A 16,615-nucleotide genomic window follows, 5' to 3' on the forward strand; every position below is an offset into this window, starting at 1 on the left:
TTATTAGAAAGAAACTGAAAAATCATGAGAGTTTCAAATGAATGTGGTGAAAAGAAAAATGTATGGGAGTTTCAAATGAATGTGATTAAAGGAAAAATGCTTCCTTTATAATTATTCTAGGCGAATGCCCGCACGTTGCGCAATGGAATAATGATGTAGTTTAATATGGTTATATATTATGGTAAAATAAATAGTTAACATTGTTTTTAAGCATATGGTTAATTAAGAAGTTATGATTAAAAAAAGATGCTAACATAATGCAGTTAACAAAATTATTACATTATAATTTATATGGTTTAATCTATTTTGAATAGGCTGTACCTAAAGGTTGTATGTGATTAAATAGTATGTATATTTTTCTCTTTACAAATAATTTATACTAATAAATAATGCAAAATTATTATTTGTTTAAAATTATAAATGTGATGTCTATGTACACATTAGTATCTAATATAATTATTCGATTACTGATTAGATATGGGTTCTCATTTGTGATCATATATGTTTAGTTTCTTAAGTAAACCCTACATGTGTTGAATCGCATTTTTTGAAAATTATTGAAAAGGATTAAAGAACTTACTTATTGACTGCAATGTTTGGTAATTTAAGACATATAATTTCACATTTTTTCATTGTCGATTTTGTAGAACTTGTGAATTTCCACCATTAAATCTCTATGCTCAAGTTTCTCATTTATTTTTAAAGGTTTTAAATCTTCTTTTATTCTTGGAATATAAGATTCTTCAAGAATTGTGAGTAGATCTCTTGTTCTTGCATTCTTTAGTAATATTGGAACAAATATATTTCTGGAAACCTATCTAAAATGCAAATGTTTTGATATTTTATCTTGAGACTTTAACTCCGATAAAAAAATTGCCTTCACCGACCGCTGATCAGACAACTTGGATTCATTTATAGGGTATAGTGTCTGCTTTAGTTCATCCACAATCCATATTATCTTATAACACCTGCCATTTATTCATAATGCATTTAGAGTATTTGAAATTGTACAGACTAAAGGAATGGAAGTTATGAAATGAATAATATAAAGGGATTTAATTACCATGCAGCAGGAGCAAACTAAAGGAGTGGAAGGTATGAAATAAATGACATAAAAGATTTAATTACCATGTAGGAGCATATTTTGTTTCATCATTCTTGCCAAATTTTCATTTGGGAACATATTTATAAGTATGTAGGAGCAAAATCAATTATTCCTTCATGTCATGCTCTAAATTTACCATCTATAGTTTCATTCATAGCTTCAAAATTTTAGCTCTAATAATTCAAATTCAATAATTCAATTACTTATCTAAGATTGGTTCGATCTTAGCTCTACTAATCTAATGCTCACTAAATTACTAGGTAATCAAATTCATGCAGATTAATGGTCACTAACTACACAAAATAAGAGTTTAGAGTAATCTAGTATCAAATTAAGCATGCTAGGTATAAACAATCAAACACAAGACTTTAACCAACAAGAAAAGTCTAAATCTATATATTCAAACCATGAGTTTCAGCTTCATCTGGCTAACAGAAGTAGCTAGATTTAGCTACTGATACTAACAATTGAACTAAAACAAGTCATAATCAAAAGCATAGTAATATACCAAATTAGAAAGTAATTTATGATCTTCTCTTTCTTCCTTGGTATTAAAATCAAATTCCTAACCTTCTAAACCTCTGAATTTGACTTCTGGAAATCTTCTTCTAGCCAGCTTACCTCTAAAATTTATATAGATCAAGGATATTTATAGTTTCTGATTTCACCCTCTTCACGTCGTGATCATAGAAGTCTCACGTCATGAATGCAGTACTAATCCGTATCGAACACATATTACTCAGATGGGTATCTTCTAGAATATCCATACTCACGTCGTGAGCCTTTACTCTTCACATCGTGAGGACATGTTTTGTTGGATTTTTCATCATTTATGCTTTTCACCTCCGAAGTTCCAATCTTTGATGCTTTTAGTCCTTTTTCTACAAGATGTCTTCGTTTGGCTGCAAAATGTAATTTAACCTTATAAGTACTATTTATCTATGCAAATAACCAAAATGCAATTAAATATTGCCTAAAAATATGTATAAATATGGCAATATCAAATACCCCACACTTATTCTTTGCTTGACCTCAAGCAAATCTAATTATTTTTAAATTAAAACCTTCATCACTAGCATCACATAGAACAATCCATTTCGAACTCAGACATTGTACCAAGACCTCAATGCACATATCTGTGTCTAAATCCCTAATAACCTCCCAATCCTTATGAACCTTCACCCTTCAGCTTATACAACACTCATTTCTGCAACCCTTCGAATCAATCCTTAGAAATCTTTCTTAACCTCAAGGTATTTTTGTTAAGCTACTTAATCATACATAATATAGAAATTACAATTTTTGATACCACAATGGAGCTCTTGGATTTCTTCACTTCTTTGATATTTGATATTTGATATTTGATTTCTTTGAATTCACCACCTTTTTGTTTCATTTTTGGTATCTTAAACTTTTTGAATTTCTTCAGAATTTTTTGATCTTTTGATCTTCATAATTTGATAGCTCCAAAAATTCTTTTACTTTTTGATAACTTCTCTCTCTCTTTTTTCTTTTTATATAACTCACTTTTTTCACTCAAATCATACATGCTTAAGCAGGGGTGCTTAACTTCAACATTTATTGGCTAAAGGTATTAGTCTATGTGCAATGACTACATAAGCTTTTCTGGATAGATTTTAGGTTTAGGTTGCAGAACATATTATGTCATATAAACTATCAGATTACCTTTCATATCTCATGACTTTTCACTAGGAATGGGAAGCCACAAATATACTATAACAAATATTGACTCGATTAAACATTTGAGCTCTCATTGGATCATCCCACATAACGCTAGCAACTTAAGTTCAAACTATTAATAGATTTATTTTTTTTAGATTATTATTTCAAATTCATTTTTAATTTTTTCAAAATTTTCGTAATTTTCCTATTTTTCTAGTAATTTTACTTTTTCGACCCCCTACCCCACACTTATTACATACAATGCCCTCATTGTATGCATAAAAATAAATTAAAAACAATAAAAATTGAGAAAAAAAAACAGACTCCCATAGGATAGTAGTGGTGTGATCGAACTCTAAATGTGTGGATAACTTGTGCATCTTGATTATTGACTTCTTCTAATATGGAACTTGGATCTTCAACAATTGAGATACGTGAATGTGCCGACAAAAAATATAGAATCGAAACTTCAATCTTCAACAATTGTGGTGTAGTAAAATATCCAAAGCATAATAAAACAATGTGGGAAAGCATACGCCACAATGTATGGTTGAGAAAATAAGTCATAAGCAGCTTCATGATATTTCCAAGAAGGATAGTGGTGATCCATGTGATGAATATGAAATATTGGTCTTCAATTTTATTAAATTTATGGACTCATGACGTGAGGTATTCAAATTTACGATGTGAGGTCGCATGAAAGCGTATTCTGAAAACCACCGGTAACTGACTCACGACATGAGAAATTAGCATTCATGTCATGAGAACTGGATGACAGAAAACCGTCAACAATTCTTCTTTCAATTTGTGCACTTTAACCATTTTGTCTTAATGAATTAAGACCCTTCTTAACTCTATTATTTGTGACTCTTTTCTCTAACTCGCATCTCTCTCGATTAACCCCACACTTATTTTTGATTGTGGGTCTCGACTCTAAATACCCAGCTAACGTGTATACGCTCATATCCCAAATATCCCTACCCTCGTTTTCTCTAGCAAATTATGAAAAATAACAATCAAATGAAGTGAACAAGAACATTACAACTTCAAAGTTTTACAATCCCTAATAAACTAAAATCAAACCAACAATATAAAAATGAACTAAAAGAAACTAAACAAAATAAAAGGATAAACTAATCATCATCTTCATCGTCACGAGCTCCACTTCCTACGACTCCATCATCTCTTGGCATCCACAATTCTTCCCATGTCGGAATGTACGGGAAATGGGGAGGTATCGTAGGAGGTCTCATCACATTCATATGTGAAAACATAGCCTCAAGGATTTGGGTATTGTAAGTCACCCCACTACGAAGATTGTCCAAATATGTACCCATCCGACTCTGAAACGGGTTAGTAGGTACTCCACCTTCAAATTGTTGAGGTGGATATTTTGCTCATCCCATCTTTCCTCGGGCTCTAACATTCCTTCTCCTTGGCCTCGCTTGATGAACTGGTTCCTATTGTGGTTGCTCAACGCCCTCATCATCACTATGCGGGATGCTCCAATGTGACCCCATATTGACCACTACTCGGATGGTCTCAAGATAGCCTAAAGAAAATTATTTCCCTTCCTTACAAGTAAGTGTCCTTGTAATTCCGGGAATGATTATGCCATATGATCGTGTTAAACGGGTGACAAAATGACCACCACAAATCGGGCTCCCGGGTTGAGAACTAACCGTGTACTCGGCTAAATATCGGGCCAAGAAGTGGGGAATGTTGCAACGTGAGGACGTGAGCATAGGAGTATCACGTCGTGAATGCAGTACTAATCTGTATCGAACACGTATCCCTCGGATGGTTATCTTCTAGAATATCCATACTCACGTCGTGAGTCTTTACTCCTCACATCGTGAGGACGTGTTTTGTTTTTCATCTTTTAAGCTTTTAACCTTCAAAGTTCCAATCTTTGATGCTTTCAGTCCTTTTTCTTTAAGATTTCTTTTGGCTACAAAATATAATTTAACCTTATAAGTATCATTTATTTATGCAAATAACCAAAATATTAATCAAAATGTAATTAAATATTATCTAAAAATATGTATAAATATGACAATATCAAACACACATATTTTTATGGGGTTTTTTTTAGAGAAAAGAAAGAAAAAGAAATCTATAAAATACATGTACTTCAAAAACACAAATCACCCGAAAAATCATGTTTGACCAAAGAAAATAACCAAAGTCTTATCGGAGTTGCCAATGACCCAAAAACCAATTAAATATACAATAGTCAGTATCTTGTTAACACCATAACCAAGTTTAATATATATATATATATATATATATATATATATATATATATATATATATATATATATATATATATAAACCACTTATGTGTGATAAATAATATACCTTAGACTGTAGGGTGTAGCCATCTTTCACCTTATATTTTTTATGTATCATTTTAGCATCATTTCATTTCTCCCATCACCATCATTTCATTTCTCCCATCACTATCATTTCACTGTTTAAAACCCATGTATTGATCACATTTCACTTCATCTCACTTTTTAATTCTTTTTTTAAAAGTATTTTTTTTATAAAAATTTATACTTTTTTATAGAGAATTAAAAACTATAAATTTTATATATTCTTTATGATTTGTAATATATATATATATATATATATATATATATATATATATATAGTTTAATTATATATTATAAAATTTGAAAATGAAAAAAAAAAACATTTTCTAGCCTTAGTGAATCAAAGAATAAGAGAGAATACGAAAAGACTACCTAATGCAGGAAACCCCGAACTTAAACTATACTCATAGTATGGTGTTCTTTGGTTCGGTTTAAATTGAGATCATCAACCCACTATGTGTGAGCTATATATATGGACCGCTTATACGTTATTAACTCTAAAAACATTCATAATGGTAAGTTCAATGGGAGGGTTGAGGTAACAAGTCTATTTGTAATTCAACAATTTAAACTCTACCATAGTAAGATGTCATATTGACATTCAACGAATTTGGAGTTCAATTTCAATAAAAAAATAATTTTAATTAATTTTTGTAATTTCTTATTGAACTTCAAGTTAAATTCATTGTAAAAAAAATTGATATGTTTGTGTAGAATGTATAAAAATATATGTACTTAATCACATAAATCGTCACAATTATAGGAATACACAAAAACTATTACTCACATGTATACAAAGCAATTAGAATGTAGATATAGAACTTATATATATATATATATATATATATATATATATATATATATATATATATATATATATATATATATACTTAGGTTCATGTGAGACGGTCTAATTTTGTGAGACCGTGAGACGTATTTTTTTATTTTTTTTTATTTTTAAAATTTTTTTTTAGTTAATTCAAGTTCCGAAAATAATATTTAAAAAAAGAATTTTTTGTTTTTTCCATTTATTTTGCATTTGAAAATTATTTTTAGAATATGTACAGTGTAATACTCTATTTAGAATATTTCACGTATTTTTCAAAAAAAAATAGATTTTTTAAATTTTTTTTTAGTTAATTCAAGTTCCAAAAATAATATAAAAGAAAAAGATTTTTTAGATTTTTCCATTTATTTTGCATTTTAAAATTATTTTTTAGAATATTTTTTGTAATATTCTATTTAGAATATTTCACGTATTTAAAAAAAAAACAAGATTTTTAAAAATTTTTTTTTTAGTTAATTCAAGTTCCGAAAATAATATTTAAAAAAAGAATTTTTGGATTTTTCCATTTATTTTGTATTTTAAAATTATTTTTAGATTTGATCTTACGGTATCACAAAATTAGAATGATATCAAATGATGCTGAACCTATATATATATATATATATATATATATATATATATATATATATATCTTTACTACTTATAAAAGAAATCTAACTATTTCTATACATAGATTGAATATAATAATATTATTTTTTTAAGACGTACAAACGATTAAGCTAATATTACAAACAACCATTAATAAAATAATATTAAATTTGAAATCGTCTAAATTTTTAAACTTAGTGTACAATCACCTATGCATGAATTTTGACTAAGCTATTTAATCCCCAAGTTAAAATCCTTATTTATCTCAAGGAAGCCGATCTGGCCTTCTTTCAGCCAGTTTAATCGGTCAACAACCATAACCGGCTTTTCAATCTCTTTATACATTATCTCCTTCATTCAATGGAAAAACCCTAGCTGTTGGAATTCACCAGCCACACAACCGCACAACTCCGTCACCTCTATAATCTCCACCCACAGTCACGCATGCTTCACCTTCTCTGCCACCTACCTACTTCTCTAAAATTAACGTTAACCACGCACAGTCTGACCACCAATGTAGGCACTCTGCCTCTTTCCGTCTATCACCGCCACCCAATAATTTTTCGCCTCTACCCTCCTTCGCCTACGTTTCTCTGTTCACCAATATCTACTGTTACCCATCCCCAACGCACCTCTACCACTTCTACACCTTATTAAGACCTATCTCTAAAACCCTACACATATCAACACATTCGTCTTCACTACTTCATTACTACCATCACCTCATTCATATCTCCATCACTCGTTGGAAACCTAAGGATATATGCATCGCCGCTTCAACCTTGAAACCGATGTGGACTACTCAAAGATTCGGCAGATCATTCGAAGCCATGTAGGTTTTCTTTAATAGTTTCCGATTTTAGTTTTCATTTAGAACTGATTCTTAATTAAACCCAAAAAATTGCAGATGGGTTAATCTGAATCTGTGTTTGAAGGTAAGATATTGTTTGTTTTTTCTTGGGGATTGGGTTTGGGGTTTTTACTCCATCATTTGAATATCGGATATTGGTGTGGGATTTGCAGGTCAGATGTTAGTTTTGTAGATTTTGATCTCATTGTAGCTGATCATGAAATGTTGGTTTCAAGTTCTCTCATTTAAGTCCTTCCGGTAGATGAAATTGCATTAGAACTAGAAAATTAACACAAATGTCAGATAGTTGTTACTCTCTTTATGACTATATCATCGTTTTTTTATATTGTATTCTTTGCAATTGATAATAGAGGTTCTTATTATATTTGAAAATTTCATAGTTAGTTTGATGTTCTTAAAGAAATAAGCAACTAGAGAGCTTGTTAATTTGTTTAGTTCAAGGTATTACTTTCTTTCCTTATCGTTTCTCAATTTGGTTGTGTGTGTTTGTATGAGTCTATGTTTATCTTGCAAATCACCAAGAGTCAATTAGTTGTTTATAAAAATTCCTAGATCATTGTTGTTGCGAGACACTACCTTTTTTCTCCTTCCATGGCTATCTTTGCTTGCTAAACCCACCACCTTTGTTATCGTTCTTTGCACTTCCCCTTTCTGTCTCTCTATCAAAAAGCTACCTCATAGCTTCCACATATTAGTTTCCTCTATGCATCCTTCTAAAATTCCGGTGCTGCTGACCATCGTCCTGTATCTATGCGTATGTCTAACTTTGTGTTTATGTGTGTTTACAGGACTTGAAATGGATTGATATAAACCAACATCTCAAAGAAATCGTGGGTAAGCTTCTTAAGATCTGAATATGATCTTCTTGTTGGGTTTTTAGAGCTCTTGTAGTTGAATGTTTAGTTTTTTCTTTAAAGTTGCAATATGTAAGTTTTTGTTATTGTTTGGGGTAAACCCATTTGTAAGTTTTGTTTTTGAAAATTGCAATGCATAAGTTTTTGGTTTCATTTATTGTCAGACAACAAAAAAAATTTAACTGACAAAATTTTGTGAATTTGGATTGATTTGTTTCAAATTTTATCATATACATATTTGACTATTGTATCATTCTTATATTTGAAGGTACCATATGAATAATAGTTTCTTCTTTGTTTTGTATGTATCATGTACAAGAACATGGGAGTGTTTTGTTCTTAATATTTTCTATGTAAATGAAAAAAATAAGCTTTATTTATCCATTATACCATTTGTGAATGAAAGTTTTTTTTTTTTTTTTTTTTGTTAATTCTCATGTGTCTTTCTTTGACATTCGTAATTGGTTTGGTGGGTTCACGTTATGTGGTTATATTTTGGTTTTCGATTTTGTTTTCGGGTTAAGTATTTTGTTAATTAATTTATTAGGAAACTATGATTTCATTTAAGATTAAAAACTTTCTTCCGTCTTTGAGTTCATTCGCATTTATACATTAAAAACTTCGCATTTTCATTCAAATTCTTCGCATCTTGCATCCATCCGTCTTTGAGTTCATTCGCATTTCATCGCATTAACTGAGAAATTAATCAGTTGTCTCATATTCGCATTTCAGTTGTTTGAGAAACCCAGATACGAACCCAAATGCGAAACCCACTGATTTCAAATGCGAACCAACCAAAAATCATCAACCACGTACTTGTGTCACCAAATGCGAACTGAATATCACCATTAAATTCTCCTCGCATTCTATAGATGCGAACACAATCCAGATCTCCGACTCCAAGCTTGCGAAATCAAAATCAATTAACCTCAAACAAATCGTGAACTTCTTATGCGAACTGTTTTGACCCACAAAACCAAATGCGAACTCAATTGATGTCATATGCGAACTGATTTCATAGATGCGAACACAATTGATTTCATATGCGAATCCACATCCATCGATATTCACCTCTATCCTTTCTCGATCAACTACCTCATTGTTTTTCAGTAATAAGTGTTTATCCCCATGAAACTGCATCCACTTCCAACTGGATTAACCTATATTCATACTAAAATTTTAAAAAAATAAATAAATGCTAAAAAACCAAATAGGTTACTAAAATAAAAATAAAAAATTCATACCCATAATTAAAGCTATATGCTACTTCATCGTTTTTCAGTGATAACTGGTTTTCGTCCATCAAACTGTATCCACTTCCAACTCTGATTAAATTATTAGACCTGTATTAAAAAACAAGGAAAAAGTAAGAGAATTTTATACGTTTTTTCATGCAATTCCTATTTTTTTTTTTTAAGAATCTACAAAAATAATAATTAAAATTGAATTACATGTAAAACCAATTCAAAACAAAAAATCTTATTTTGTTTCCCGGTATAATTTTGAATACTTTTCAACTAATAAGATAAAAGTAAATCAAAATGGATTACGAATTTTCAAATTTTATTATAAATATACACATAAGTATGAACTATATGTAATCCTTTCATAACAAACTTTTAACCTATATATATATATATATATATATATATATATATATATATATATATATATATATATATATATATATATATATATATATATATATATTTATCTTTACTACTTATAAAAGAAATCTAACTATTTCTATAAATAGATTGAATATAATAATATTATTTTTTTAAGACGTACAAACGATTAAGCTAATATTACAAACAACTATTAATAAAATAATATTAAATTTTAAATTTGTTTTGATTCCTTATATTTCTCAGCAAAATCCTAATTTCATGGTCATTCAAAATTTAAAACCTTTTCATCCTAATACGCTTCAACAAATATCCTTTAAATGTTGCATTTGCAGCTGATTAAAATATCTCATAGCAGACGTGTGTTTGTTCTCTCCACCTTATAAACCCTGCTATAAATCCCACTGCCATGAAGTATTTCCCTTATAAACCCTAATCGTTTTTCTCCCTCTCTTAGACGAAGACAATGTGTTTTTTTTAAGAAAAAAAGTTTGAAAATATTCCAATTTCTCAAAAAAATTTACCCCAAATGCGAAACTGGGTAAAATTTTCCATTTTGCGAAGACTACAGGGATGCGAAATGAAAATTCTGCACTTTTGTCTTTTTATGACCCCATTTTGCGAAGTTGGACCACTTATATTATTTCTTGAAAAGATCAGGTGCCAAATGCGAAACTCTAAGCTTTCTTCCCCAATTCGCATTTATACATTAAAAACTTCGCATTTTCATTCAAATTCTTCGCATCTTGCATCCATCCGTCTTTGAGTTCATTCGCATTTCATCGCATTAACTGAGAAATTAATCAGTTGTCTCATATTCGCATTTCAGTTGTTTGAGAAACCCAGACACGAACCCAAATGCGAAACCCACTGATTTCAAATGCGAACCAACCAAAAATCATCAACCACGTACTTGTGTCACCAAATGCGAACTGAATATCACCATTAAATTCTCCTCGCATTCCATAGATGCGAACACAATCCAGATCTCCGACTCCAAGCTTGCGAAATCAAAATCAATTAACCTCAAACAAATCGTGAACTTCTTATGCGAACTGTTTTGACCCACAAAACCAAATGCGAACTCAATTGATGTCATATGCGAACTGATTTCATAGATGCGAACACAATTGATTTCATATGCGAATCCACATCCATCGATATGAAACCAATACCAGTTACAAGCAATTAGTAGCAAAAACCATCGATCCTCTAATTTTCAATTACTCAGCCTTCGCTTTTCATACAACCCGTCGACCCTGAAAAATCGATAAACACCAAATGTCTCATTTTTAGATCGATTTTCTGATTAAATGTCATATTTGAAGAATGATCGATTTTCTGATTAAATGACCCCATTTTGCGAAGTTGGACCACTTATATTATTTCTTGAAAAGATCAGGTGCCAAATGCGAAACTCTAAGCTTTCTTCCCCAATTCGCATTTATACATTAAAAACTTCGCATTTTCATTCAAATTCTTCGCATCTTGCATCCATCCGTCTTTGAGTTCATTCGCATTTCATCGCATTAACTGAGAAATTAATCAATTGTCTCATATTCGCATTTCAGTTGTTTGAGAAACCCAGATACGAAGCCAAATGCGAAACCCACTAATTTCAAATGCGAACCAACCAAAAATCATCAACCACGTACTTGTGTCACCAAATGCGAACTGAATATCACCATTAAATTCTCCTCGCATTCTATAGATGCGAACACAATCCAGATCTCCGACTCCAAGCTTGCGAAATCAAAATCAATTAACCTCAAACAAATCGTGAACTTCTTATGCGAACTGTTTTGACCCACAAAACCAAATGCGAACTCAATTGATGTCATATGCGAACTGATTTCATAGATGCGAACACAATTGATTTCATATGCGAATCCACATCCATCGATATGAAACCAATACCAGTTACAAGCAATTAGTAGCAACCATCGATCCTCTAATGAGGAAACAGTTTCCTATTCGATTGTGCTTTGCAATGACAATCAATAAAGCTCAGGGACAAACAATTCCATATGTAGGTATCTATCTTCCAGAACCAGTATTCTCGCATGGACAACTTTATGTTGCATTGTCCAGAGGGGTTTCACGTTGCAATACAAAAGTATTAGTAAAGCCTAACGAAAATTCAAAAGGTGATGGGGTTTATACAGCAAATGTGGTGTATAAAGAAGTATTGCACGATTAATATTTTGTGTCGTCTTGACTGGTTGCTTTTTATTGGTTATTTGATGCATGATGTAACAAATAACACCATAGTTTGATTATATTGTCTTCAACATGTACTTTTTTTTAACATAACAATTTTGTAATGGAAACATATCACCGAAAGAACTCACGTGCCCCGCCGCTTTGCGCGGGTAGACGGCTAGTATATATATATATATATATATATATATATATATATATATATATATATATATATATATATATATATATATATATATATTATAAAAAATCTAAAGTTGAATCCACCACTCAAATGGGCTACAAAAATAAAAAGTATAGAAGGAATGGAGCTCCTTCATACAGCCATACTCCATCGTAAACATGGATATTATCTCTCCCCAATCCCTGATTCTAGTCTTCCCGATTTTTTTGTTCATCTACTATTTCTTCTTTCTTCACCCAACAAAATCCAAATACACCACTCAAACCGGCTTCAAAAATTACCCAATACTAGGAACCCTCCCGGAATTTTTCGTAAATCGACACCGTTTTCTTGAATGGAGCACCCAAGTCCTCTCCCAGTGTCCAACCAACACCGCCGTCTTCAGCCGTCCTGGAAAAATCAATGGCGTGCTAACAGCCAACCCTGCAAATGTCGAACACATGCTCAAGACCAATTTTGACAACTACCCAAAAGGAACCAAGTTCATGTTACTTCTTGAAGACTTTCTCGGCCGTGGTATCTTCAATTCCGACGGCGAAGCGTGGAGGGCACAGCGTAAAACCGCCAGCTACGAGTTTAACACCCGCTCCCTTCGGAATTTCGTGATGGAAACAGCCGCCGTTGAGTTACATACCCGATTCGTACCGGTTCTTGAACGCGCTGCGGATGTAAACAAAGTGATTGATCTTCAAGACCTTCTTGAGAGGTACTCTTTCGATAACATATGTAAGGTGGCATTCAACGTGGACCCCGGTTGCCTCGCTGGCGATGGAACTTCCGGTAGTGAATTCATGAAAGCTTTTGAAGAAGCTGCGACGCTTAGTTCCGGGAGATTCATGTATATTCTTCCAGGTTTATACAAAATCAAGAAATTCTTGAATTTTGGTTCGGAATTTAAGTTGCAAAAATCCATAGCCACCGTTCATAAGTTCGCCGACGATATCATAAAGTCGAGAATGGAGGAAAGGACGGAAGAAACCGACGAGGATTTGTTGTCACGATTCATGGGTAACTCGGAATACTCACCGGAGTTTCTCCGGGACATTGTCATAAGCTTCATATTAGCAGGTCGTGATACGACATCGTCAGCTCTCACATGGCTTTTTTGGATTTTATCTTCACATCCCGAAGTAGAGCAAAAGGTACTCGACGAATTGAAAGCCATCCGGCTTAGCTCAGGCGAAAGTCGCCGGGATTGTTACAGTTTCGACGAACTCCGGCAGATGCATTACCTGCATGCTACAATCTCTGAGGGATTACGGCTGTTCCCACCGGTGCCGGTGGACACAAAGTCTTCGCTGAAAAACGATATCATGCCAGATGGGACGTTTGTCGCAGAAGGATGGTTCGTTACATATCACACATACGCAATGGGGAGGATGAAGAGTGTTTGGGGGGAGGATTGCTGTGAGTTTAGGCCGGAGCGGTGGCTGGAGGAGGAGGAGAACGGCGGAGGAATAATGGTGTATAGACCTGAAAATCCGTTTAAATTTCCTGTGTTTCATGCCGGACCCAGAATCTGTTTAGGGAAAGAAATGGCGTATACTCAAATGAAGTTGGTGGCTGCGACGATCATTGAGAGGTTTCAGGTGGAGGTGGTGGAGGAGAAGAATCCGCCGGAGCATGTATTGTCGTTGACGATGAGGATGAAAGATGGGTTAAAGGTGAGAATCAAGAAACGATGAAGGGGTAAATGGGTAACGAGTGGGTGTTGAGTGGATGATAATATGATATTGTGGTATACAAAGGGTTAACTTTATACATTATGTATGAGAAAATGATTTATAAGCCCAATGAAGTTTTCAAACTGTTTAAAAAACCCAAATCATGTTTTGTGTGTCCAAAAAAACTCAACGAACTTTATATTTTGTCTAAAAATCTCAACTAAGTTACACTTTTCTGAAAGTCAAATAAGAGAAATAGATGACGTGGCTTATTACCGTATCGGGAAAATGACTTGTTAGACCAATAAAGTTTCCAAAACGTTTACAAAACTCCGATCATGTTTTGACTGTTCAAAAAAAACCTCAATGAACTTAAACAAAACAAAATTGAAATTTTTTGAACGGTTTGGAACTTTGTTGGACTTTTTAGACAAAAAGTTAAGTTTGTTGGGTTTTTTTGAACAAACAAAACATAATTGAGATTTTTTGAATGGTTTGGAAACTTTGTTGGGCTTTGAAGTCATTTTCCCTATGTATAAATTACTCTCTATATCTGTCACTAATAGTTAAGTTTCTTTTCGTAATTCACTAATATGTGTAAGTGTAACTACCATTTCTAGGTTATTTACATACATATACAAGACGTTTATTAATAGAAAATGATTGAATGACACATATCATAAATACGACAATACGAGAATCTGTTGGATATTTAAAGGCTTCAAGAAAAAGATATTTATGACTAGCTACATGTTTGAAATAATCAATAATAGAATGAACTAGTTGGTTTTCATTTTGTATTGTTTTTTTTTTTTTTTTTTTTTTTTTTTTTTTTTTTTTTTTGAAAGGGAACTTCCCTAACGAGGGTTTCCGGACCAGCTTTCGCGCACCGACTAATTCCCCGCTGCAAACATGAGGCTTTGCCTCATGCCCTGGAGTCACTGCAGGCGAACCTCTATGGCCACAAGGGCTTAGTAGTGCCAGGATTTGAACATGGATCAATAGGTTATCCACCATATCTTCCACATGCCTTACCAAGTCACCACAACCCAAGTGGTTATTTTGTATTGTTTTGAAGGAAGAAGAGAAAGCCATTTATACACGACACGTATTGAATTCTACAACATAATGATATGATTTTTTTTTTTTTTTTTGGAAAGGAAACTTCCTTAACGAGGGTTTCCGGGCCAGCTTTCACGCACCGACTAATCCCCCGCTGCAAACATGAGGCTTTGCCTCATGCCCTGGAGTCACTGCAGGCGAACCTTCATGGCCACAAGGGCTTAGTAGTGCCAGGATTTGAACATGAGTCAATAAGTTACCCACCATATCTTCCACATGCCTTACCAAGTCACCACAACCCAAGTGTTTATATGATTTTTTGTAGTAGTATTATAGTCTTTTAAAACATAAATTTTTATTATATAAATAAAAAATGTTACTTTCCAAAAAAAAGAATATTAAGTATACTGAACAAGACTGATATGTTCAAAGCTATATTGAAAACAAATCATTAGTTTTTTAATATTTCAAAGTGACATGAGGTGACAAGTGACAACCATATTCGTTTATTATTGTCCCGACAAATAAAATTCCAATCACCAATGACCAAATCACATGGATTACAAGCACATTGGATCCAATTCATGTGTTATTTGGTGAATCAAGGCAGAGTCAATATATCATCACTTGCTTTTGTCTTGCAATTTTATGAAAACAACTTAGCTGGGATGAGTGGGATAGCTCTTCTTTTTCTATATGTAATTGTCGATTTGTAAACTCTGTTTGATCTTGTTTTTTTTTCTGCCCTTTCTCTGCTCCTTCCGCATATCAATATATGGCCGTTTCAAAAAAAAAAAAAAAAAAAAAATCTAATCCTACTTTTAAATTTAGTTTCTTTCTTACTGAACCTTCAACATTGATTGATATGTATATAAATGTTTTCTTAAAAGTGGTTTTTATTATGGGATTTCGTTTAAAATTTGGTCCCTCAATTTTGTTAGCTTCTAGTTAGGACACTATGAGGTTAACATTTTACCTTTATTTTAAAATTTTTAAGATCAATTATTATTATTATTATTATTATTATTATTATTATTATAAACCCACCCTCAACCCACCCATATACATATACCTTCCTTCATCATATGCGCACAACCTTATCTTCTCCCCCTCCTCTTTAGGAGAGTGTCTTTGTCTAATCTTTGGCTTCTCCGGTATCCATCCACATCGTCCCATTTGTTACATTACACAAACCACCAACCTTCACCACATCCTCCAAATCCATTCACATCGTCCCATTTGTTACATTACACAAACCACCAACCTTCACCACATCCTCCAAATCCATTCAGTGAAGGCCTCTGATTATTATAAGGGTTAACCCATTTTTTGTTCTCTAACTTCAAGTTTTTGTGACAAACATGGGCTGTATGTTTAATGTAGCAACCCAACAAGCATTGGTTTCCATTTCTAAATGTTATAGCAAATTTGGAAGTACATCATAGATATCTAAAATCCCAATTATCTACTTCCCAACGCTTATTATCCGTATTTGATAAAAATCGACTAACAACATGTAACATCCAAATTC

At 32.6% G+C, this 16,615-nt stretch overlaps 1 protein-coding gene and 1 long non-coding RNA gene across 2 annotated transcripts; both read left to right on the forward strand.

Moving 5' to 3' along the window:
- Nucleotides 1-6,710: 6,710 nt before the first annotated feature.
- On the forward strand, nucleotides 6,711-8,479 carry LOC145011580 (uncharacterized). The gene is made up of 2 exons (XR_013664175.1): nucleotides 6,711-7,624; nucleotides 8,261-8,479. It is a non-coding gene; the product is annotated as an uncharacterized LOC145011580 (long non-coding RNA).
- A 3,965-nt stretch (nucleotides 8,480-12,444) lies between these two features.
- LOC145011610 (cytochrome P450 CYP94D108-like) lies at nucleotides 12,445-14,183 on the forward strand. Its single transcript, XM_078970351.1, has one exon. It carries the CDS (start codon nucleotides 12,517-12,519, stop codon nucleotides 14,041-14,043), a length of 1,527 nt encoding a protein of 508 aa, XP_078826477.1. The 5' UTR covers nucleotides 12,445-12,516; the 3' UTR covers nucleotides 14,044-14,183.
- Nucleotides 14,184-16,615: the final 2,432 nt, after the last annotated feature.

The sequence above is a fragment of the Lactuca saligna genome, chromosome 8, assembly GCF_052625555.1.
Source record: "Lactuca saligna cultivar CGN05327 chromosome 8, ASM5262555v1, whole genome shotgun sequence".
Taxonomy (NCBI): Eukaryota; Viridiplantae; Streptophyta; class Magnoliopsida; order Asterales; family Asteraceae; genus Lactuca; species Lactuca saligna.